The following is a 24,719-nucleotide window of genomic DNA, read 5'->3' on the forward strand; positions in this document are numbered from 1 at the left end:
GCAGCACATATTCCTTGCAATAAGCTATAAAAACAAAATCTGAGGGTCAAAATCACAATGTCTTTATAGTTTTACAGAGAGACAGAGACTGGCTTAGGTTGTATATGATGCTACAAGTGACACATTATAGACTAATAATCAGTTTGACCAGTATTTAGTTAATATTCATAATTTTTCACGTAGTTAATTGTTGGATCTTTTTTTACTGATATGTTATGCCATCTGGCAAGTTTTTAAAAATAACTCTCAATAAATTCCAGTATAATGCCACTGTGCTATCAACGGAAAATAATACCTGTAAAGTAACTAAATATTGTTTTTACTTAATATTATATATAGTATAATCTGTATTTGTAATAATAAGGTTAGTAATAAGGTTAAGTCATGAATAAAATGGTTAGTGAGTTAGTGAATGATTTAATTATTATTGTGTAACAATTGTCAAAAGGATAAAATATATGTGACCCGTGCTGTCAAAATGAGTCAGAATGTGCACAGGCTAATTTTGAGCTACAGGCAAAACAGTCAGTTTTGGGAGTTCATTAAGCCCTCGTCTAGCGATCCCAATGCTCCAAATAGCAATTAAACATCTAAAATTATCTTTATTTGTATGTTTTCTGAGAGGAGTACATTTCCTTTGACCATGAAAAATGCATTTTTTCTCTGCTCGCTTCTCGACGACTGGCGCTTCCTCTCAGCACAAGTTTGATATCGTTGTAAAGCGCAGCATTCCAACTTTGTGAATAATTCATAGCGAATTCTCGATAACATGAGCCTGAACCAATGAAATGTAATTTTCAAACTCATGCTGATGTAAAAAAAAAAAAAACAATTACTGGAGCTGACTGACAGAACCGAAGTGCACGCACAAAGACGCCTCAGACAGCGCATGATCCTAAATATACACACAGAATTACAGCACATCAAAAAATCTGTCTTGGCAAGTATTCACGCAAACATTATCTGTTATGTCTTAAGTGAACATTTGGTTAATTGTTGGGGAAAAACATCTGATGTGTAACATTATATTAGATCCATGTGATACAGTAGGTCTTAATATATAGGCTGTCTGTTTCATTAAAGGTGCCATCGAACGTTTTTTTTACAAGATGTAATATAAGTCTAAGGTGTCCCCTGAATGTGTCTGTGAAGTTTCAGCTCAAAATACCCCATAGATTTTTTTTTAATAATTTTTTTAACTGCCCATTTTGGGGCATCATTAACTATGCACCGATTCATGCTGCTGGCCCTTTAATTGCTCGCGCTCTCTCGACTCTATCGTTGCATAAACAAAGTTCACACAGCTAATATAACCCTCAAAATGGATCTTTACAAAGTGTTCGTCATGGAGCATGTCTAATCGCGTAAGTATGGTATTTATTTGGATGTTTACATTTGATTCTGAATGAGTTTGATAGTGCTCCGTGGCTAAAGCTAACATTACACACTGTTGGAGAGATTTATAAAGAATGAAGTTGTGTTTATGCATTATACAGACTGCAAGTGTTTAAAAATGAAAATAGCGACGGCTCTTGTCACCGTGAATACAGTAAGAAACGATGGTAACTTTAACCACATTTAACAGTACATTAGCAACATCACTAAATCTCACTAAATCACTAAATATCACTAAAAATATCATGATATCATGGATCATGACAGTTATTATCGCTCCATCTGCCATTTTTCTCTATTGTTCTTGCTTGCTTACCTAGTCTGATGATTCAGCTGTGCACAGATCCAGACGTTAATACTGGCTGCCCTTGTGTAATGCCTTTCATAATGTTGGGAACATGGGCTGGAATATGCAAATATTGGGGGCGTACACCCCGACTGTTACGTGAGATTCGCCTGTTCTTCGGAGGTCTTTTAAACAAATGAGATTTATATAAGAAGGAGGAAACAATGGTGTTTGAGACTCACTGTATGTCATTTCCATGTACTGAACTCTTGTTATTCAACTATGCCGAGGTAAATTCAATTTTCAATTCGATGGCACCTTTAATGTTAATCAAACAATTGTGGAATCATGGAAAAAACGTTTAATATGCATATATTTTTCCTATAGATATGGGTTTTGACTTGGTTTGTGCCAAATTTGGTGTTATTACCAGGGATTTTAAGGTAAGGTTACTAGGTGATTTTGTTTTGGAACCTTCAGAAAATAAAATTTTAACTCGAGTTTTCTCAATATTGACTTTGCTGATTCTATCGACTTCAAACAAGTGTAGCTCAGTCATTTTTTTCCAACAAATCATACAAATCATACATCATTTTGAAGGTTTTTTAATGCGAGAATAACGACTCATTTTGAAAATTTGCTCATTTTGCCAGCATGGTTCACATATATTTTGTAAAATAAGAATAATGCCAAATGCAGTTTAATGGCCACCAAACAAAATTTATCACTAGTAGATTTTCTCTTTTAACCAGCCATTGCAAAAAGTTGATTTTGGACCCTGAACACACACACGTTCAAGCCAAAGGCACATGTTGGCTCTACCAGTGGGTTAACTTGAGATTCAGATATTCTCCAAGTCTCTCCCAGACAGAAAGGCTACAGTAAACAGAACAAAACGTATTTCAATTCACACATCAATTTATATCCCCACCCAGGCACAGACCATGAGACCCTGCATTGTTGATCTGTATTCTAGTGGTTGCGGCACATGGACTCGATGAGAGTCTGAACCCTGTTCATTTGTATTCACGTGACTGTAGCTCCGTAGCACTAACAAGACGTCTCTGCTTGCGAGCAAGGTGGTGACTTTCTTAAGCTCCCTGTTGAGATAAAATCTCTCCAGACAATCTCAGGCCTTTCCTATTCCGCCTGTCGGTATGCCGCATGGAAGTCGTAAAAATGCCAGATTCTTTTATTGTGGCGCTGGTAATTGTCCTGGCAGTTTAATCGTGCCTTTTCAAAAGACGGCGGAATGATGGGCCGTTAACATAATGAGCGGCTCTGTCACCTCCTCCTGTGCTTCAGTCCTCTCTGCACGCTCCACGGTTGTGTGTGTGTTCTTTCCTTTATCTAAATCCAAAAAAGGTCTCCATTTCTTCTCTTTTCTTCTCTGCTCTCTCCAGATGATAGGGGCGGATCGGATCCTGTGCAACATGCCGACTGAATGGATGACTGACTCTAAATGAGCTCACACCAAGGGTGCATATTTCAGATCTGACCTGACACATGCACACACATATAGGCCTATATATATTGTCAGGTGTGCTAGATATGACACCAGACTGGGATCGGGCGGTATGACGGCAGAAATGTGTCAACCGACAAATTCCGGTATACGCCGCAGTACATGTATCCATGCACAGGGGCACGAGGAGGGAGAGCATGTTCATTTTCTCTTATGTCGCCTCTTTGTCTTATATTTGAACCTGTAGCATACCTGTATTGTTTTATGAGGTTTAAAAATGCACTTCAAGGAGTAAGCGAAGTTTCCACATTGGCATGGAGAATTGTTAGATTGTGTTAGAGGATCATAACCTGAGTAAAACCTAGCACGCATTATTGACGAATACGATTTTGAGTCTGTTAGGAAAAATTGATCTGCTCAGCAAGACAACACTACTGCCAATAAATGACATAATTGAAAAGCTAGAATTAAATAGCTAGAATGAAAAACTGTACAGCAGTATCCTTAGATCTCACACGAATCTAAGAATAACTTAAATGTCAGCGAATGTTAAGATTTTATAGTTCCTCCCAGAAGGTGAGAGTTTACAGCTCAAGCCTCCTTTCTATTATTTCTACCAACACACTCTCATGGCAGTTCATAACTATTTTAGGTTTGTGGGGAATTGATATGTATTCATATGATCCCATTCGTACATTTTTGTACAGTCTGCTTACACCCCAGTTAGAATTGTTTCGAGTGGACCTTCATGGTTGTTGTTTTTCTTCTTCTAAAAATTGTATGTTTTCAAAAAAATTATGAACTTACAAAATCACCAAGTCATAAACTATTTACATTTTCTCATGAGATTAGGTTAATTTCGACACATTGATAAAATCAACAACATAAAAATACTGTAGGCATGAAGCACTGTTGAAAGTTTAATTAAAAAGAAACAATTAAGTCTAATCTTGTGATCCTGTGATAACAAGATTCAATATTGTGACAGTTGTATCATTCCAGACGGATCTAGATGTGTGAAAAGCATCAACATTTTTATTCATAATATATGATATTACATATATTTCAGGATGTGGTGCATGCCTGAGAACAATAACTTTTGATCTGAAATAAATTGTTTCAGAAATATAGCTTTTGGGAAAAAAGTGGTCTTGTGGCACAACTTCCCCCTGGTGCGGGGTAAGTTGTGCCTTTGGGGAGAATACGTTGGGGTAAATTGTGCCAGTCATTCCTGAAGTAAAACAGAACATTTTAATGTTTTGAACTGTAATGCTATATGAAAGCAAGACAAATTCAATACAAAATTACTCATTTAAGGTTTATTTAGATATCGTCACCCTATTAAACTGTTGGAATAAGTCATATTTTGTAGTTTTTGGGAAAACACAAAAACTTAAATACACAATATATGATATTTGTGAATCATTTCAGGCAAAAAGGCCTTGGCAATAGATGCAATAGATAGATATAAGTATACACCGCGTTCCAAATTATTATGCAAGTGACATATCAGTAAGATTTCAGTACAATAAACATTCAGATTTTAGTTTTTCTAAGAAAATGTTTGTTTGTTTATCCATGTCTTTTTAGATAACTGGTATCAATCTCAGACAAAATAATTTGCCAGGTTTATGGAAACCCTACTTAAAGATGTTGTTCCACATTATTAAGCAAGTCACAGTTCTCATGCAATATGGGGAGGAAGAAAGATCTTTCTGAAGATGAAAATACCTGTTTTCAGCTCAACACTGGCTTTTTTTATAGCTGTCCTTTTAATACAATTAATTTTTTTGACAGGAACTTTCATTAATAAGCCTTTATCTGAGTTCTGCTGTACTCTAAATTACTCACAAATCTTATGATAATTTGATAATCTCCATTCAGTTTCACACAATATTAGTTGTTTTCATGCCTTTTGCACAACATTGCACCATTTCATGCTTTTCATCTTCAGAAAGTGTTTTATAAGTGCGTGGCATGATGGGTTTTGGTCTAAAATCAAGAATGTCACATAGTTTAACTGCTAAAATGTAAGAGTACAATGTACAATTAAAATGAATATGTTGAAAATAATCATAAGTGGGGGTCACTGGCACAACTTAACCCAGGCCCTTTGGCACAAATCACCCCAGACCCACAAGTTTGAAAAGCTAGCATGATCCAGCAGTTAAGAGGTAACATCATGCTAACTGTATAGACTCATTGTGTAGCCTGCTAAAGCACGAAAACATGTGTAAAATGTTTTCAAACTTGTCTATAATTATTCAAAAAACCTTGATTAGAAATCATAGAAATTTTACTTTGAAGGGAACTAAACAGTTTTTTGAGCTAAAATGTGCTTTCCTCTCATGCCATGTGTCTCTCTTCTTTCGAGGATGAGTATAATGGATGGCTTTTCAAAATGATGTGGTCACATGACCAATTTCTTCTATGGTTTTCCAGAAACAATGGGTGGAACTACTTCCCCCCTGGCACAAATCACCCCACTCTCCCCTACAGGGAAATGACATACAGTGAGTCTCAAACTCCATTGTTTCATCCTTCTTACATAAATCTCATTTGTTTAAAAGACCTCCGAAGAACAGTCGAATCTCAACATAACACCGACAGTTACGTAACAGTCGGGATCATTAATATGTACGCCACCAATATTTGCATATGCCAGCCCATGTTCAAGGCATTACACAAGGGCAGGACGTCTGGATGTGCACAGCTGAATCATCAGACTAGGTAAGCAAGCAAGGACAACAGCGAAAAATGGCAGATGGAGCAATAATAACTGACATGATCCATGATATCATGATATTTTTAGTGATATTTGTAAATTGTCTTTCTAAATGTTTCATTAGCATGTTGCTAATGTACTGTTACATGTGGTTAAAGTTACCATCATTTATTACTGTATTCATGGAGACAAGACTGTCGTTATTTTCATTTTTTAAACACTTGCAGTCTGTATAATGCATAAACACAACTTCATTCTTTATAAATCTCTCCAACAGTGTGTAATGTTAGCTTTAGCCACGGAGCACTATCAAACTCATTCAGAATCAAATGTAAACATCCAAATAAATACCATACTTACGCGATTAGACATGTTGCATGACGAACACTTTGTAAAGATCCATTTTGAGGGTTATATTAGCTGTGTGAACTTTGTTTATGCACTGTTTAAGGCAAGCGCGAGCTCCGTGGGTGGGGAGCGTGAGCATTTAAAGGGGCCGCAGCCTGAATCGGCTCATATTTAATGATGCCCCAAAATAGGCAGTTAAAAAAATAAAATCTATGGGGTATTTTGAGCTGAAACTTCACAGACACATTCAGGGGACACCTTAGACTTATATTACATCTTTTAAAAAGATGTTCTACGGCACCTTTAATGAAACCTGAGAGATTTCTGTCCCTCCATTGAAAGTCCATGTGACCAAAGCTTTGACACTTCAAAAAGTAATGTAAACACAATCCATATGAATCCAGTGCTTTAATGTCTTCTGAAGAGACACATTCAATTTATATGATTTGATTTAGGCTTTTTAGGCCAGAACCAATGAGGTTTGTTCTTGAAGGTCAAGCAAGCATGGTTGAACTACCATGAATAAAAAACCTTGAATACTCTCTAACACTTGACGGGTGCTCCATTAAATCTTCGTCCTCAGTTAGGAACTTGGGTGTGCTCTTCGATACCAATCTTTCATTTGAAAGTCATGTTTCTAGTATCTGTAAAACCGCCTTCTTCCATCTAAAAAATATATCTAAATTACGACATATGCTCTCAATGACAAATGCGGAACAGTTGATTCATGCATTCATGACCTCAAGACTAGATTACTGTAACGCTCTACTGGGTGGTTGTTCTGCTCGGCTTTTAAACAGACTACAGTTGGTCCAAAATGCGGCAGCTAGAGTTCTTACTAGAACCAGAAAGTATGACCATATTAGCCCAGTTCTGTCAACATTACATTGGCTCCCTATTAAACATCGTATAGATTTTAAAATCTTGCTACTTACTTATAAAGCACTAAATGGTTTAGCTCCCCAGTACCTAAGTGAGCTCTTAATGCATTATAGTCCTTCACGTTTATTGCGATCTCAGAATTCAGGCCAGTTGATAATACCCAGAATATCAAAATCAACTGAAGGCGGCAGATCCTTTTCCTATTTAGCACCTAAACTCTGGAACAATCTTCCTAGCATTGTTCGGGAAGCAGACACACTCTGTCAGTTTAAATCTAGACTAAAAACACATCTCTTTGCTCTTGCATACACATAACACATTATCAATACATTAACATTTTTCAAATCCGTTAAAGGATTGTTACGCTGCAATAATTAGGTCGGCCGGAACCGAGAACATTTCCTATAACACTAGATATACCTGTACATCAGAATAAGAATGGCATCTACGCTAATATCTGTCTCTCTGCTTATCCCGAGGTTTTCCAGGTGCTGGATCCAGGCCGTATCCAGATCAGATGGAGAACCTGTGTCTGGACCTGACTACAACGCAGCCCAGGAGACAATGGGCCTACAGATCCAGTTCTGGCTGCATAGATTTTTAAATCCCCGTATCCGCTTACAAATATATATATATAATCTATTTTTAATCTCTATAATAAAAATGTATAATTCAGATTTTGATCTCCATATCCATTTACATATATTATATATATCTTCCAAGGGGTTTTTTCCCTCCTAGGACTTTTTTCCCACGCTGGGTTTTCTCCTAGGGGGTTTTTTCCACCCCTGGGAGTCAGCCGACATTGGCTTAATGTAGCACCATCTTGTATATGTTACATATTACCACGCTTGTTTGTACAGCTTATTTTTAACCACTTCCCTTTTTTTCTGTGCGTCTAATATGTAAAGCTGCTTTGAAACAATTACCAATTGTAAAAGCGCTATATAAATAAATTTGACTTGACTTGACTTGACTACCGTTTACCATATTCGATGTGCTCTATGTATGTGTTGAGCAGCTGTTTATTGCTGAATAAAAGCTAAATTAAATCTGTTCATCACATACAGCGATCATGTCTCTTCAGAAAACTTGGATTAAACCACTAGATTCATATGGATTACTTTAACAAAGCCTTTGAGAACTTTTGAAAATGTGAAAGTTTTGGGTGAACAGACTTTCAATCTGTGGCAGAAATCTTTTAAGTTGTGTTTCGAACATGAACGAAAGGCTCATTGGTTTGTAACGCCATCAGGGTGAAAACTTTTGTCAAGCAACATTGTAGCTTTGTGCAAGGTGTGTGTGAACCTTGTGAACCTTGTACGTGTGTCCTGCTATCTGTTTTACAAGGTTTTTGAGTCTTTAATGTTTAAATCATACAGAGCCCCTAATGGGACATGGTGATGAAAAAAATACAAGATGGAAAGAAAAATTATATGTCAATTCTTTTTTTCCCTGAGAAACTCTGTGTTTGTTCTCGTTCCTCCAAGAAACCTTGCATTAGCTCACAAAACTTTTGTGTTCTTTGTGAGCGAAGGCAAATTTTCTTGGGGGAGCGCAAAACATTTTGCGAGCAAACGCAAAGTTTCTTTGGGGGAACGCAAACATTTTGCGAGTGAAAGGAAAAGCATTGACAAATAATTTTTCCTCCTCGTATTTTCTTCCTTCACCATATCCCTTTAAGGGCACTGTAAAATCAGGCTTTTTTAAGAATAATATCTTAATATCTATTTTTTGTTTCTATTTTTTATATATTAATAATATAAACAAAAAGTATAATTTAAAAAAAGGAAATAAAGTCAATTACTTACATCCAGTAAAAAAAATAAATAAATAAATAATAATCAAATGAAATGCACCCTTAATTCAATACAGACTAGCCAGAAATCTTTACCACATTTATTCAATATTTAAAGGGTTAGTTCACCCAAAAATTAATATTCTGTCATTAATTACTCACCCTCATGTTGTTCTATACCCATAAGACCTTCATTCATTTTCACAACACAAATTCAGATATTTTTGATAAAATCCGACAGCTCAGTGAGGCCTTCATTGCCAGCAAGATAATTAACACTTAATTAATGCCCAGAAAGTGACTAGATATATTTAAAACAGTTCATGTGACTACTTGTTTCAAATCAGTGGTTCAGAGTGTGTATCAAACTGCCAAAGTCACGCCCCCCAGTGGTGAACCATTGAAATTTCGAAACACTTATGATATAACGAAGCCTCGTTTACTGAAATCACATGACTTTGGCGCTCTGAACCACTGATTCAAAACAAATGAGTCGAAGCTTCATGAAGCAGTGTTTTGAAGCGCATAAAAAGTATTCTCGTCTCTTCATAACATTAAGGTTGAATCACTGTAATCACATGAACTGTTTTAAATATGTCTTTAGTACTTTTCTAGGCATCTGAAAGTGTTAATTATCTTGCTGGCAATAGAGGCCTCACTGAGCCATCGGATTTTATCAAAAATATCTTAATTTGTGTTCTGAAGATGAACGAAGGTTTTACGGGTGTGGAACGACATGAGGTTGAGTAATTAATGACAGCAATTTCTTTTTTCGGGAACTAACCCTTTAAGCATTTTGTTGTCGCATTTCTAGCAATAATTGTTATTCTGCTATCAGTACATACTATATGATTACTCATGCCATGATATAAGATTTTGGTCATAGCTTCCATCTTTACACCAAGTTCTGTACGATGAGTGCTTTATTGAAACATAACAGCCCTGTCTGCACATCACACATTAATGCTCATCTATCTTGCCTACTTATCCTCTGCTGAATCAAGTCAATCCCAGTCAATATTCACTCTAAGGGACAGCTAATTAAAAAGTCACCCCAAAAAATCATGCTGAAAGAATAGACTAAGAGATGTGCAGAGGATAATTAGCAGGGTGAAAACAGACAACCTGGACAGGCCAGAAGGGGAGGGGAGGGGCCATTCACATTAATGCTGGTGAGAAACAGCAGCCATGCCAGAATAAATTCATATCCCAGCAAGGTGCAATGAACAGCACCGCATAATGTAATCTGCCACAATTCAAGGTTACTAAATGTGCGGCTAACAAATTTATTCAATCCCCTAAGAGCTTAAAGGGCTAAATGAGCATTAGTCTAGGAAAGGTGGAATTAATTTGCCTTACATGCATGAATTTCGCACTATTGTTAACTGTGGGAAATTACGTAATGATCACTTGTATTAGCACTTTGAGAAAGGGTAATTCGGATTTGCACAAAGGCTCATAACAAGAATGAAAACTTTGAAAAATGTAATGTAATGTGAAATTATAGGATAATCATTCAACTTAATCATAACTTAAATATTTTATTTCCACATGTGAAATGTTTATATTGCATTTAAGACTTGGTAGCCAAGTTTCTTTAAATGATTACACTGCAAGAAAACAGTTGACAAAGCCCATTAAAGTTTCTCCTTGGACTGGCACTGTGATGGCTGTCAAAGTGAAGTGTGACACCGAAGGACACAAACCAATCATCGCTCACATTGCTTGTATCTCCTCTGTAGGAGAGGACGCTTCATAGTTTGACCCCAAATATTTGCTGTTAGCACTGTATTGCACTTATGAATGAGGCAAAATGAACACATGCTGACTTCTGAGTGCTAAGAATAAAATGTCCCCTCAAGGAAAGTAAAACCTGAACAGCTTAATAAACATACTGAAATATGGTCACACTTTATTTTACAGTACATGCACTTACAGTGTACTTACCTGAGAAAGTACTGGGTAATATAAGGTAACTATATGGGTTAAGGTTAGATCTAGAGGTAGATTCAAGGTTATTATCTAGTTATTACACAGTTATTATAATTACTATAATTACAGGACTGTAAAATAAAGTGCTACCGAAAATGTCTTAATGAAATTGTAAAAATGGTTTGTGTGTGGGTTACTATTGGGTAAGGAGACAGAAAATAGCATTAGATAGAAGTCAACAGAAATTCCCAAAAACAAACGTGCGAAAATCAGTCCAAAAGTGTCACTGTCCATCAATGACTGTATAAAATGTGCCTCTGGCTGTCTAGTTGCATGGTGGCTATATGTCTTTCGTCCTCTGCATGTGAACCTCAGTGGAAAATGTGTGTGTGTGTGTGTGTGTGAGAAAGAGAGAGAGTATGTATTACACTGATGGTACGCTCTTAAATATCTGCAAGATTAGCGCTTAACTGACAGTTTGGCCTGTTTTTATTAATCCTATACCACTTGTGGCTTTTGGTTTTTCCTCACAATCCTATAATGTACTGTACCTGTTGTGGCCTATTACTTTTCTGTGACCCTGGACCACAAAACCTGTCATAAGTCACAAGGGTTTATTCAATGGCCAACAACACATTGTATAGGTCAAAATTATCGATTTTTCTTTTATGCCAAAAATCATTAGGATATTAAATAAAGATTATGTTCCATGAAGATATGTTGTAAATTTCGTAGCATTAATATATCAAAAAATTATTTTTGTGAGTGGATATGCATTGCAAAGGACTTCATTTGGACAACTTTAAAGGCGATTTTCTCAATAATTTGATTTTTTTGCACCCTCAGATTCCAGATTTTCAAATAGTTGTATCTCTGCCAAATATTGTCCTATCCTAACAAACCATACATTTCAGATGATACATGGATCTCAATTTCCAAAAATTGACCCTTATGAATGGTTTTGCCTCAAATATATTTGAGGTTAAACCAGTGGCAATCCTGGTTTAATTGGTGCCCTATAGGCCAGATAACACCTTCAATCAGCTTAGTAGTTCATTATAACACATTTTTGGTTGATACAGTTTTCATACCAAGCAAGGAGACCCAGGTTCAAATCCAGGCTAAATATTTAATCACTTTTAGACCAAGCAAAATTGCAGCTGAACTTGACAGATAATGCATCTCCATTGTATGTAAAAGAGAGCTTTGACATTTTGATAACTGCTTATGTGTTCCACCGAAAAATTGCATATGTCTTTTGTAGCAAAATGGGTATGATGACAGAATATTCTGTTTAAATTAAATTATCTGCATGATTTTATATAACCATCAAATATTTCATTCTTATTTGGGGGGTGGGGGTGGAGTTGCATTCAAAATTCCCTCAAAAATATGGCGCATGTTTGAAAAACATGACGCTTCTGATGACGATAATGTCTTGTAAGAGCCTAGGATGAGTTTTTTGTACCCCCCACACACCACCCATTCACTTTCTCTGTTCTTTGTTCCTGTTTAAGTTTAAAAACATTGTGACATTCACATTTATCTAATAAATGTAACCCATTTATGTTCCATATTCAGTATGGGAATTTTAAATCTAAAAGCACTAAATGAAGCATGACTCAAGCAGTAATGCCTCAGCAAGGCTATTAAACATTACACTATCTAAGAGGGTAAAATAGAGCTGTCATCATCAATCTGAGTTTTTTTATTCTTCATGCTCCAGCATGCCAAGAAAGCTTCCCTTAAAACGTCTGCTTTCAGCCTGTTGCCCAATGCACAAGCGCTTCTCTTGAGACTGTTTGACAAAACTAAGTCTCAGCGGAATACACAAATGAAACGACAAGACGACAGGAGCCAGCGGCATGGGTTCTAGTTAGGAGGTATCCTTCGCAAACGTTTTGACAAGAGCTCATGACTCCACAGTCTGCTGGCTCTTCACAATTCTAACATTTGCATAGCTGCAGTAGGATGCGTCCTGCGCTCTACCTGCGGACCGCGCGAGATGCCACGATGACGCGCACAGCTTGACGGACAGGGTGTCAGGCTGCTGCTTTAATGATGGGGGTAATGTGCCGTGAACGAGCGCATTAAATGCAAGCGACAGGTAATTTCAACACACAAACATAATCACATTAGCAGGTCGTCCGATCCGTCTCATTTGTTGTGCCAAACATGATAATGACACTTATATGCGCACTGACAATATTGTAAATCAAAGCAGAAAAAGATCTGAATGTCTCAACAGCTTAAACACCGCAACTTTCCGATAGAATAACATATAAGGATATTACAATCGCGAAAGAAACAAGTTAAAGTTAAAATGCAGCGACACGGTAAAGATGATTCGTGCGTCTGCAGGCAAAGGATTCATCATTCCCTTCACATCCGCAACAGCTGCAACTGAGCTCATCCTCCGTTCCCCCCAAATCAGCAGAATTAATCGGAGGAAAACTCACCAAAAATTGCCAGCTGGAACAAGTAGAGCCCGATGAGGTCCATCCTGCTTAGAGCCAACAATCTCGAGGCAGTAAAAGACTTTCGCGACTGCCCGTGTCCACTGGCACCAAAGTTGTCCAGAAAACGTCGTACTGCGTTCAGTGCTGCTTTCCTCCAAAAATGCGAGGCGCAATCCAAATCATTTCACAGGTACAGAGCACGTCGAGAATCATCTTTTTATTCCCCAGCAAATCTGGCGCCAGATGAGGGAAACAGTTGCGCAAAATCAGTGACACAAAACGGCACTATTTCATTAACAAGTTTGGATGCTGTGTTATTAACCTCATTAGCACTCAAGACACTAATTAAAGAGCGGTGTTGGTCTTCGGGAGTAAATTCGGCTGTTTTTCGTGTGGTGCTGCGTCTCTGTCTAACTCCTGAGCGCAAGAGAACTGCACTGACACCAAAGACGCGTAAGAGCACTGCGCTCTGCCCTCCAACTCTACTGACAGCACAGAGGAGCGAATGTGAGGAAACCGAATGCAATTAAATGGCATAGTCTTCGGATAACTCTTAAACACTAACGCGTGTTTGTAGATTTTTAGCGAATTTTAGAATTCCATCACGTTCCTTTATTACAAGATTAAAGTTTTCAAATACAGAGAAATTGAAATTAAATATTAGAAAAATACATTTCCTAGATTAGTGTATTCTGTGGTTTGCTAGAAGGTCACTCACATACATGGCGAGAGAAAATGTCATTTTAAAGCTGTCAAAATAAATTCTACACTGATTCTTGAGCCATGGGACGAAACAACTTCACCTGAATTTAATTTTTTTAAAATAGCATGAATCACATAATGACTATAAAATTCTAAACACACACACACACACAAATCTTATTAAAAAAATCACTAGTCCTCAAAACTTTGTGTATTCATATGTATACTGTATATATTAAACTGAGAAAAAAAAACATAAGTAAAAATGAAATGGATCTTTTAAAGAAACATTACTGTGCTGACAAATGTAAAGGGTTCATTTAAAAAAAAATCCTGAATATCATCTTTCTATACTTCCATACCATCCATAAATCGTTATTACTTTATATATATACAAATCAGGCATAACATTATAAGCACTGACAGGTGAAGTGAATAACACTGATTATCTCTTCATCACAGCATCTGTTAGTGGGTGGGATATATCAGGCAGCAAATGAACATTTTGTCCTCAAAGTTGATGTGTTAGAAGCAGGAAAAGTGGGCATGTGTAAGGATTTGAGCGAGTTTGACAAGGGCCAAATTGTGATGGCTAGATGACTGGGTCAGAGCATCTCCAAAACTGCAGCTCTTGTGGGGTGTTCCTGGTCTGCAGTGGTCAGTATCTATCAAAAGTGATCCAAGGAAGGAACAGTGGTGAACCGGCGACAGGGTCAAGGCTCATTGATGGACGTGGGGAACGAAGACTGGCCCGTGTGGTCCGATCCAACAGACGAGCTGCTGTAGCTCAAATCGCTCAAGAAGTTAATGTTGGTTCTGATAGAAAGGTGTCAGAATACACAGTGCATCGCAGTTTGTTGCGTATGGAGCTGCATAGCTGCAGACCAGTCAGGGTGCCCATGCTGACCCCTGTCCACCGCTGAAAGCACCAACAGTGGACACGTGAGCATCAGAACTGGACCACGGAGCAGTGGAAGAAGGTGGTCTGGTCTGATGAATCATGTTTTCTTTTACATCACTTGATGGCCAGGTGCGTGATGGGAAGAAGGCAAGCCGATGAAGGCAGTGTGATGCTTTGGGCAATGTTCCAAACCTTGGGTCCTGCCATCCATGTGGATGTTACTTTGACACATACCGCCTACCTAAGCATTGTTGCAGACCATGTACACCCTTTCATGGAAACGGTATTCCCTGGTGGCTGTGGCCTCTTTCAGCAGGATAATGCGCCCTGCTGCCACAAAGCAAAAATGGTTCAGGAATGGTTTGAGGAGCACATCAGTTTGAGGTGTTGACTTGGCCTCCAAATTCCCCAGATCGCAATCCAATCGAGCATCTGTGGGATGTGCTGAACAAACAAGTCCGATCCATGGAGGCCCCACACCTCGCAACTTACAGGACTTAAAGGATCTTCTGCTAACATCTTGGTGTCAGATACCACAGCACACCTTCAGGGGTCTAGTGCAGTCCATGCCTCGACGGGTCAGGGCTGTTTTGGCAGCAAAACGGGGACCAACACAATATTAGGAAGGTGGTCATAATGTTACGCCTGATCGGTATATATTGGTAATTGCTTATATTTTTTTGTCACAAATACGTTAACTCTGTCACATAAATTATATCGAAATTGTTTTATATTCTGGTCATACTTTCTCGCAGAACAAACACAGACAAAAAAACTACTGTGACAAATACTGTGAAAAATAAATAAGTAAACATAGAAGGCACATACATACAAAGACAAATCATTGGCCAGTGTTTTCAGGTTTTGAGTCGGTCCTCTTAACAAAATGTGTGATGCGCAAAAGTTAGTATATCAGCAACCACTGAAGCAGCAGGAGATGCTTTCAAATATAGGTAAAAACCTCTAAACATGTCGAACAGATTAAACCAGAACTAAACTTTTATTTTTGAAGTTGTGCAGGCGTTTTTCTAAGAATCAGTAAATATTTATTTATTTAGTTTGTGTTCCATGGCACTGCAACAATTTCATCTCAAACAGAGAGAAATATTCATTCAAGCTGGGAAGCAGAGCTCTCAGCCTCAGTGTAAATAAGAAATGAGTGACATTTCCATTAGGTTTGGCAAAAGTTGAAAATGTGTGTATGATTGCTTGAGCTGTGTTCGATTTCACTGTATGTTTCTTCTTTTCATCACTTTCATCACTGAAGTGTGGATGTAATAATTATGACATAATACCTGCTGCAGGTATTGTGAGTGACAAGGAAGAGAGAGCGAACAAGTGAGAAAAAGAGAATGATAGATTGCTATAGAGAGAGTGAGAGAGAGTTTGGCCGGCAAAATGTTTGCCAGCAGGGGTTTGGCACAGCATCCTCTCTCACATGCTGGAAAACTGTGGAAACAGGCATACTAACGGCCCATCTGTTGAGAGAGAGAGAGAGACAGAGACATAACAGAAAGTCCTTTTGCACAGTGCTGACAGGTGATGACTCTACAGCACGTCCTCTTTAGTTTCATCCTGGTTCTGCACTCAGAACTTTAAAAAATAGATTAAATGTAAGTGTAACTTTTATGCAATTAATAAACGTAAAATGTAAGTGTAAATTATGGCATGTTGTGGGTTTGAAAGCTGGTAGATTGTTACACTTTTTACTGTAGTGATATTATTAAGTCTATGTCTGAAGGTCAGTTTCTGTATACCTTGAACTGTTGCTATTGTACTCTTTCACCATTATTACCCAGGACAAAAGATATATAAAAGGTCACACTTTATATTAGGTGTCTTTAACTATGACTTAAAAGAAAAATATTTGCTAGGTAGCCTACAATGTACTTACAGTATTCATGTCGTACTGCAAAATACTTTTGCTGCTATTGAGGTGGGATACGGGTAAGGATAAGGACTCGTATGGTGGTATGGGTCAACAGTGAAATTATAAATGTAATTACACAAATTAATTACAGCTGTAATTACATGCAGGTATTTTTTTTTAAATATAAGTACAATGTCAAAACATAAGTACATTATATGTAAATGATTATTAATTTACATGTTGGTACATAGTAGTTAAAGGTGCCCTAGAATTAAAAATTGAATTTATCTTGGCATAGTTGAATAACAAGAGTTCAGTACATGGAAATGACATACAGTGAGTCTCAAACTCCATTGTTTCCTCCTTCTTATATAAATCTCATTTGTTTAAAAGACCTCCGAAGAACAGGCGAATCTCAACATAACACCGACTGTTACGTAACAGTCGGGATCATTAATATGTACGCCCCCAATATTTGCATACGCCAGCTCATGTTCAAGGCATTAGACAAGGGCAGCCAGTATTAACGTCTGGATCTGTGCACAGCTGAATCATCAGACTAGGTAAGCAAGCAAGGACAATAGCGAAAAATGGCAGATGGAGCAATAATAACTGACATGATCCATGACAACATGATATTTTTAGTGATATTTGTAAATTGTCTTTCTAAATTTTTCGTTAGCATGTTGCTAATGTACTGATAATGTGGTTAAAGTTACCATCGTTTCTTACTGTATTCACGGAGACAAGAGCCGTCGCTATTTTCATTTTCAGACAACACTTGCAGTCTGTATAATTCATAAACACAACTTCATTCTTTATAAATCTCTCCAACAGTGTAGCATTAGCCGTTAGCCACGGAGCATAGCCTCAAACTCATTCAGAATCAAATGTAAACATCCAAATAAATACAATACTCACATAATCTGATGTATGCATGCAGCATGCATGACGAACACTTTGTAAAGATCCATTTTGAGGGTTATATTAGCTGTGTGAACTTTGTTTATGCAATGATAGAGTCGAGAGCTCGGGAGGGGGCGGAGAACGCGAGCAATTAAAGGGGCCGCAGCCTGAAACGGTGCATTTCTAATTATGCCCCAAAATAGGCAGTTTAAAAAATTAATTAAAAAAAATCTATGGGGTATTTTGAGCTGAAACTTCACAGACACATTCAGGGGACACCTTAGACTTAAATTACATCTTGTAAAAAAACGTTCAATGGCACCTTTAAAGACACTAAATAGTGAAACCAAAAATACAAAATCATGAAAGCAATCAATTTATCAACTGGACTTTGACTCAAAACATTATAGTTACCTTAAAATATTGGTTCACTTCTGAATGAAAATTTCCTGATAATTTACTCACCCCCATGTCATTCAAGATGTTCATGTCTTTCTTTCTTCAGTCGAAAAGAAATTAAGGTTTTTGAGGAAAACATTCCAGGATTTTTCTCCATATAAGTTAGTAGACTTCAGTGGTGCTCACAGGGTGGAGGGTCCAAATTGCAGTTTCATTGTAGCTTCAAAGGGCTCTATGCGATCCCAGACGAGGAATAAGGGTCTCAGCTAGCAAAACAATGTCATTATGTAAAAAAAAGATTTATATACTTTTTAACCACAAATGCTCGTCTTGCACTGCTCTGCGCTCTGCACACATGACCATGTCACGTTACAAAGGTCATGCGTGACGTAGGCGGAACTACCGATCCAGTGTCTACAAAGCGAATGGACAAAGATTAAGCCAAAAAAAAAAAAAAAAGGTAAAACAACAATATCGGACGATTTTGAAACTGGAGGAGAAAATTAGATAAAGTTTTTCGCCCTACCGCAGTACTTCCGCCTATACGTCACGCGTGGCCTTTCAACATGATACGTGGCGCACCACAGAGCAGTGCAAGACGAGCATTTGTGGTTAAAAAGTATACGCACTAAGAGTACAGTACACGCACTGCCAGACTTTTGTAACCGCGTGTACTTTGTGAGCACAGGTCACACATGTGCATTTAATTTTTGTTGCAGTAATTAGTTTATCCACAAGGTGGCAACCCTGCCCTGGGGGCGTCAATTCACAAGGTAGTTGAAGAAAAACCTGCATAAACAGAACAGATTGGAACGCATGCAAGCTACAGCAACAATGGAGGCCTACAGTATATAAACGAGAGATTGTGCGAAGAGGTTAGAAAGACCCTCATTTGTACAACTCTAGCATGAAAGAATACAAAGATATTTACATGGGTTGTAACTTGTGGCAAGAGATTGCTCAAAACTGTGCATGTGTTGAACGCCTGTGTACGCGCACGAGTCAAGTGAAGTATACTTTGCAAGGCTGTGCGTTTGACTAGCGGACGCGTAAAAAATGAAGTATACCCAGGGCTTTATAGTCCTTGTCAACTTCCCAATGTAACAACAAGTCTATGATTCTTAATTTCCATTCTCCTGAAATTCATGGTCTAGAATGACAAGTTGTTATTAAACAATTTTTTAATACACTGCCGTGGGTTATTATCTACACCATTTCATCTCAGCTTAGTTTGAACTCTAATCTCCTGTAATTAGTTCATCTATCAAACGCTTGCACCTTTGGATGTTATTTGAATGTATATACATAATCATGCAAACTTCAAACGTACATGCTTTGAAATTATCTGTGGCCACAACCATCCATTTATTTCCCAAATTATTCATTCTATGTCACTCTCTGTCTCTCTTTTCAGCTCTTTATTAGGTCCACACTTCTCTCTGAATGGAACCATCAGCCATATCATAGAAAAAATGTAACCTATAGAGTGATTTAATTACATAAATTTATATCAGCTTACAATGACTTCAGTCATTACTAGAGAATTATCATGCTTTTCTGCATGAAGCATTCTGCATTAATCACATTAATAATGATAGTTTCTTAGTAGTCATCTTGTAGGTATGAAAAATGGTACTTATTAGTTAATTGTGAACTTCTGCCTTCAGAGTTCCTGGTTGGTTCATAGTAGAATGTTAAAGTTGCCCTAGATTAAAAAATTGAATTTACCTCGGCATAGTTAAATAACGAGTTCAGTACATGGAAATGACATACAGTGAGTCTCAAACACCATTGTTTCCTCATTCTTGTGTAAGTCTAATTTGTTTAAAAGACCTCCGAAGAACAGGCGGATCTCAATCTCAACAATCTGTTACGTAACAGTCGGGATCATTAATATGTACGCCCCCAACATTTGCCAGCCCATGATCAACAATCAAGACATTGGACAAGGCAGTATTAACGTCTGTAGATGTGCACAGCTGAATCATCAGACTTTATGCAGGTAAGCAAGCAAGGACAACAGCGAAAAATGGCAGATGGAGCAATAATAACTGACATGATCCATGATAACATGATATTTTTAGTGATATTTGTAAATAGCCTTTCTAAATGTTTCATTAGCATGTTGCTAATGTACTGTTAAATGTGGGTAAAGTTACCATCGTTTCTTACTGTATTCACGGAGACAAGAGCCGTCGCTATTTTCATTTTTTAAACACTTGCAGTCTGTATAATGCATAAACACAACTTCATTCTTTATAAATCTCTCCAACAGTGTAGCATTAGCCGTTAGCCACAGAGCATAGCCTCAAACTCATTCAGAATCACATGTAAACATCCAAATAAACACTGTACTTACGCAATTAGACATGCTGCATGATGAACACTTTGTAAAGATCCATTTTGAGAGTTATATTAGCTGTGTGAACTTTGTTTATGCTGTTCAAGGCAAGCGCGAGCACCGTGGGCGGGAGCGTGAGCATTTAAAGGGGCCGCAACCTATATATCGGTGCATAGTTAATGATGCCCCAAAATAGGCAGTTAAAAAAATTAATTTAAAAAAATCTATGGGGTATTTTGAGCTGAAACTTCACAGACACATTCAGGGGACACCTTAGACTTATATTACATCTTGTAAAAAAAAACGTTCGATGGCACCTTTAATATTTTGTTACTCATTAGTTCCAGCATAGGAACAATATTCTTAAGTTTTACTGAGGCGTGAGCTGAGATGGTGGAGAAATGATGGAAGAAATGTCAGGACTAAGGCAAGAAGCTATTTATATACCACTGTGTTGTGACTGACAGGGTTCAATAAACATGCTCCTTCTGAAGACCAATTATTTTATCATGACATAATTTTCTGAAAAATCTATTACATTTTATCCTGTTCTAGCAGACATTTATCTTGAGTAGTCTAACTTTATAAATATAATTACATGTGCATGATAGGAATAAACTCTTTAAAGTAAACAAGACTGCACCCAGGTTCAATTCATTGACAAGAGTAACATCTCTAATGCAGCCTCACATAATATATATAAAATATTCACTTTCTGTCTCTTGGAAGAAGACACAGTACAAGGAATAAATAACTACAAAACTGTTACTAAAAATACCAAGCGAATTCAGCTGCTATTATTCATTCATTCCACCATTCATCTATTAATCCATTAATTCATACAATTACCTCAAAGGAGATTCTGAATCTGAGATGCAAATGACTTTTTTTCAGAGGGTAAACATTGACTAAACACGCCGAACGACCCTTTATGTCCTCACCAATCATCAAACTCCGCTGACATGCCACCATCCTAATTTATTGACTCAACACACAATTAAAACGCAATAACAGGACTCATTTTCAATTAATTTATAATGTCATTCTATTTGGGTAATTGCTGTCATTGTTGTAATTGTGTGGGCTTACAGAGTTGACCTCCCTGTCTATGAGTAGAAGGAATGTGTCAGCAGAAACAGAGGGAGGTGACAACACTGCTTTTTACTTATTATTCCAACTCTATGAGACATTAATATGCCACGAGTCAATGAAGCCGCAGGAGGGTAAAATTTGTGAGTGTGTCTACTATATGTGCGACAGATATAATTTCAGCATGATGCATCTGACGTGAGACTAATTTTAATGTGCACAGGAAGAGCACGTGTGAATCTGATGTGTGACTTTTCATGGAAAACAAGGAGAGAATGGGTCATGCCTTTACAACCTTGAATTTGTACTCATATGGTTTCTTCTCTTGCTGACCTGAAGAGCAGCATCTCTTCATAATATACATAATTTAAAGCACACACTAACTTGCATGCATACATTCAGCACATCCTCAGACTAAGCCAAGCATTACAGTCCTAAGATTTCCTTGAATTGGTTTAGGAAATAGTGTCTTCTCACCCCACCTTTGCACGTTTCACATTGCCTTTTGGGTCTGACTCATTTATCTCTCTTTACCGAGTAATGACCATTACTGTCATCTATTTGCAGTGTTCTGAAAGATCAGGACAGTGATTCTCCTCATAATGAAAACCCCAAAACTCTCCTGAAATCCATTTCTTAGCTCCTAATATCTTGATTTGATCTTTTTTTCCACCCCCAAAGACGCTATTGGAAAGGGAAAATTGTATCCGCCTTATTGCAAAATTAAAAACATAGCACATTATCATGAAATCTTATTCCACTTCCAACTAATTAATAAAAAATTTAACTAACCAGTTAGCTATGCTAAGCTAGTTGGTGTCACAATCAGTTTCAGTTTCATGTTCATGGACTTTTAGTTTGTATTTCATTGTGTTTCCGTCCTGTATTCTACTCACTATTTTGTTTCCATAGTTACTGATTATACTGTGCACCTGTGTCTTGTTGAGTTTCCCATTATCCTGTGTGTATATTGCCTCAGTCTTCCACAAGAAACAATGATTTCCTCAGTTCAGTGTTTGGTGTTGTCTTTGCATATGTAAAGCTGTTTCTTCTTCGCTGCTGATAACTTATTTGTTTTATTTTTGTAAATAAAGTGTTTAGAGCTGCATCTGATCTGCGTTTCCTCATCCTTCTTCCTCCAAGCTGTGATAGTCAGCCGGAGTGACTGCGATTACGCATGAGTGGCAGCATTGGTTTTCAGTGTGAACGCCATGAAAAACACATCCAAAACAGGAAAGAGCTTTGCGATTCACTGTACAAATAGATTTGACAAGAAGTATATTTTACAGACTACTGAAAGCTACAGAAAAGCAAATGGAATTCACAGAAACAACTGGACTCCAGGCAGCAAAACATGGATTTGCAGTTATCATTTTGTGTCAATATGTTGAATTTTGAGGTAAAATCATATCTTATACAGTGGGTACAGAAAGTATTCAGACCCCCTTCAATTTTTCACTCTTTGTTATATTGCAGCCATTTGCTAAAATCATTTAAGTTCATTTTTTTCCTCATTAATGTACACACAGCACCCCATATTTACAGAAAAACACAGAATTGTTGACATTTTTGCAGATTTATTAAAAAAGAAAAACTGAAATATCACATGGTCCTAAGTATTCAGACCCTTTGCTGTAATCTCATATATTTAACTCAGGTGCTGTCCATTTCTTCTGATCATCCTTGAGATGGTTCTACACCTTCATTTGAGTCCAGCTGTGTTTGATTATACTGATTGGACTTGATTAGGAAAGCCACACACCTGTCTATATAAGAGCTTACAGCTCACAGTGCATGTCAGAGCAAATGAGAATCATGAGGTCAAAGGAACTGCCTGAAGAGCTCAAAGACAGAATTGTGGCAAGGCACAGATCTGGCCAAGGTTACAGAAAAAATTATGCTGAACTTAAGGTTCCTAAGAGCACAGTGGCCTCCATAATCCTTAAATGGAAGATGTTTGGGACGACCAGAACCCTTCCTAGAGCTGGCCGTCCGGCCAAACTGAGCTATCGGGGGAGAAGAGCCTTGGTGAGAGAGGTAAAGAAGAACCCAAAGATCACTGTGGCTGAGCTCCAGAGATGCAGTCGGGAGATGGGAGAAAGTTGTAGAAAGTCAACCATCACTGCAGCCCTCCACCAGTTGGGGCTTTATGGCAGAGTGGCCCGACGGAAGCCTCTCCTCAGTGCAAGACACATGAAAGCCTGCATGGAGTTTGCCAAGATGGTGAGAAATAAGATTCTCTGGTCTGATGGGACCAAGATAGAACTTTTTGGCCTTAATTCTAAGCGGTATGTGTGGAAAAAACCAGGCACTGCTCATCACCTGTCCAATACAGCCCCAACAGTGAAGCATGGTGGTGGCAGCATCATGCTGTGGGGGTGTTTTTCAGCTGCAGGGACAGGATGACTGGTTGCAATTGAGGGAAAGATGAATGCGGCCAAGTACAGGGATATCCTGGACCAAAACCTTCTCCAGAGTGCTCAGGACCTCAGACTGGGCCGAAGGTTTACCTTCCAACAAGACAATGACCCTAAGCACACAGCTAAAATAATGAAGGAGTGGCTTCACAACAACTCCGTGACTGTTCTTGAATGGCCCAGCCAGAGCCCTGACTTAAACCCAATTGAGCATCTCTGGAGAGACCTAAAAATGACTGTCCACCAACGTTTACCATCCAACCTGACAGAACTGGAGAGGATCTGCAAGGAGAAATGGCAGAGGATCCCCAAATCCAGGTGTGAAAAACTTGTTGCATCTTTCCCAAAAAGACTCATGGCTGTTTCTACTAAAAATGGGTGTTTCTACTAAATACTGAGAAAAGGGTCTGAATACTTAGGACTATGTGATATTTCAGTTTTTCTTTTTTAATAAATCTGCAAAAATGTCAACAATTCTGTGTTTTTCTGTTAATATGGGGTGCTGTGTGTACATTAATGAGGAAAAAAATGAACTTAAATGATTTTAGCAAATGGCTGCAATATAACAAAGAGTGAAAAATTTAAGGGGGTCTGAATACTTTCCGTACCCACTGTATATTGTAATGTTATATTGTATTGACAACTCATCAATTGAATATTTATTTACCATCTTATATTCTGCATAATTGGATGTTTTTAAATAAACACTGACAAAAACTAAAGTTTTAGGACTGGCAATATACATAACATTGACAAAAGTGATCACCCAGATTTAGACCGACCTATATTGTATTTATATAAAGC

At 37.8% G+C, this 24,719-nt stretch overlaps 1 protein-coding gene across 1 annotated transcript in view; it reads right to left on the reverse strand.

Annotated features, from left to right (window-relative positions):
• The window catches only part of gfra4a (GDNF family receptor alpha 4a), a 147,658-nt gene extending 133,897 nt beyond the window's left edge, over positions 1–13,761 (reverse strand). Inside the window, exon 1 of the mRNA XM_048204181.1 lies at positions 13,291–13,761. Within this exon, the coding sequence (XP_048060138.1) occupies positions 13,291–13,333 (43 nt within the window). The 5' untranslated portion in view covers positions 13,334–13,761. The remainder of the gene's footprint in view (positions 1–13,290) is intronic.
• Between the last annotated feature and the right edge of the window lie 10,958 nt (positions 13,762–24,719).

The sequence above is a fragment of the Megalobrama amblycephala genome, linkage group LG10 (assembly GCF_018812025.1).
Source record: "Megalobrama amblycephala isolate DHTTF-2021 linkage group LG10, ASM1881202v1, whole genome shotgun sequence".
NCBI lineage: Eukaryota > Metazoa > Chordata > Actinopteri > Cypriniformes > Xenocyprididae > Megalobrama > Megalobrama amblycephala.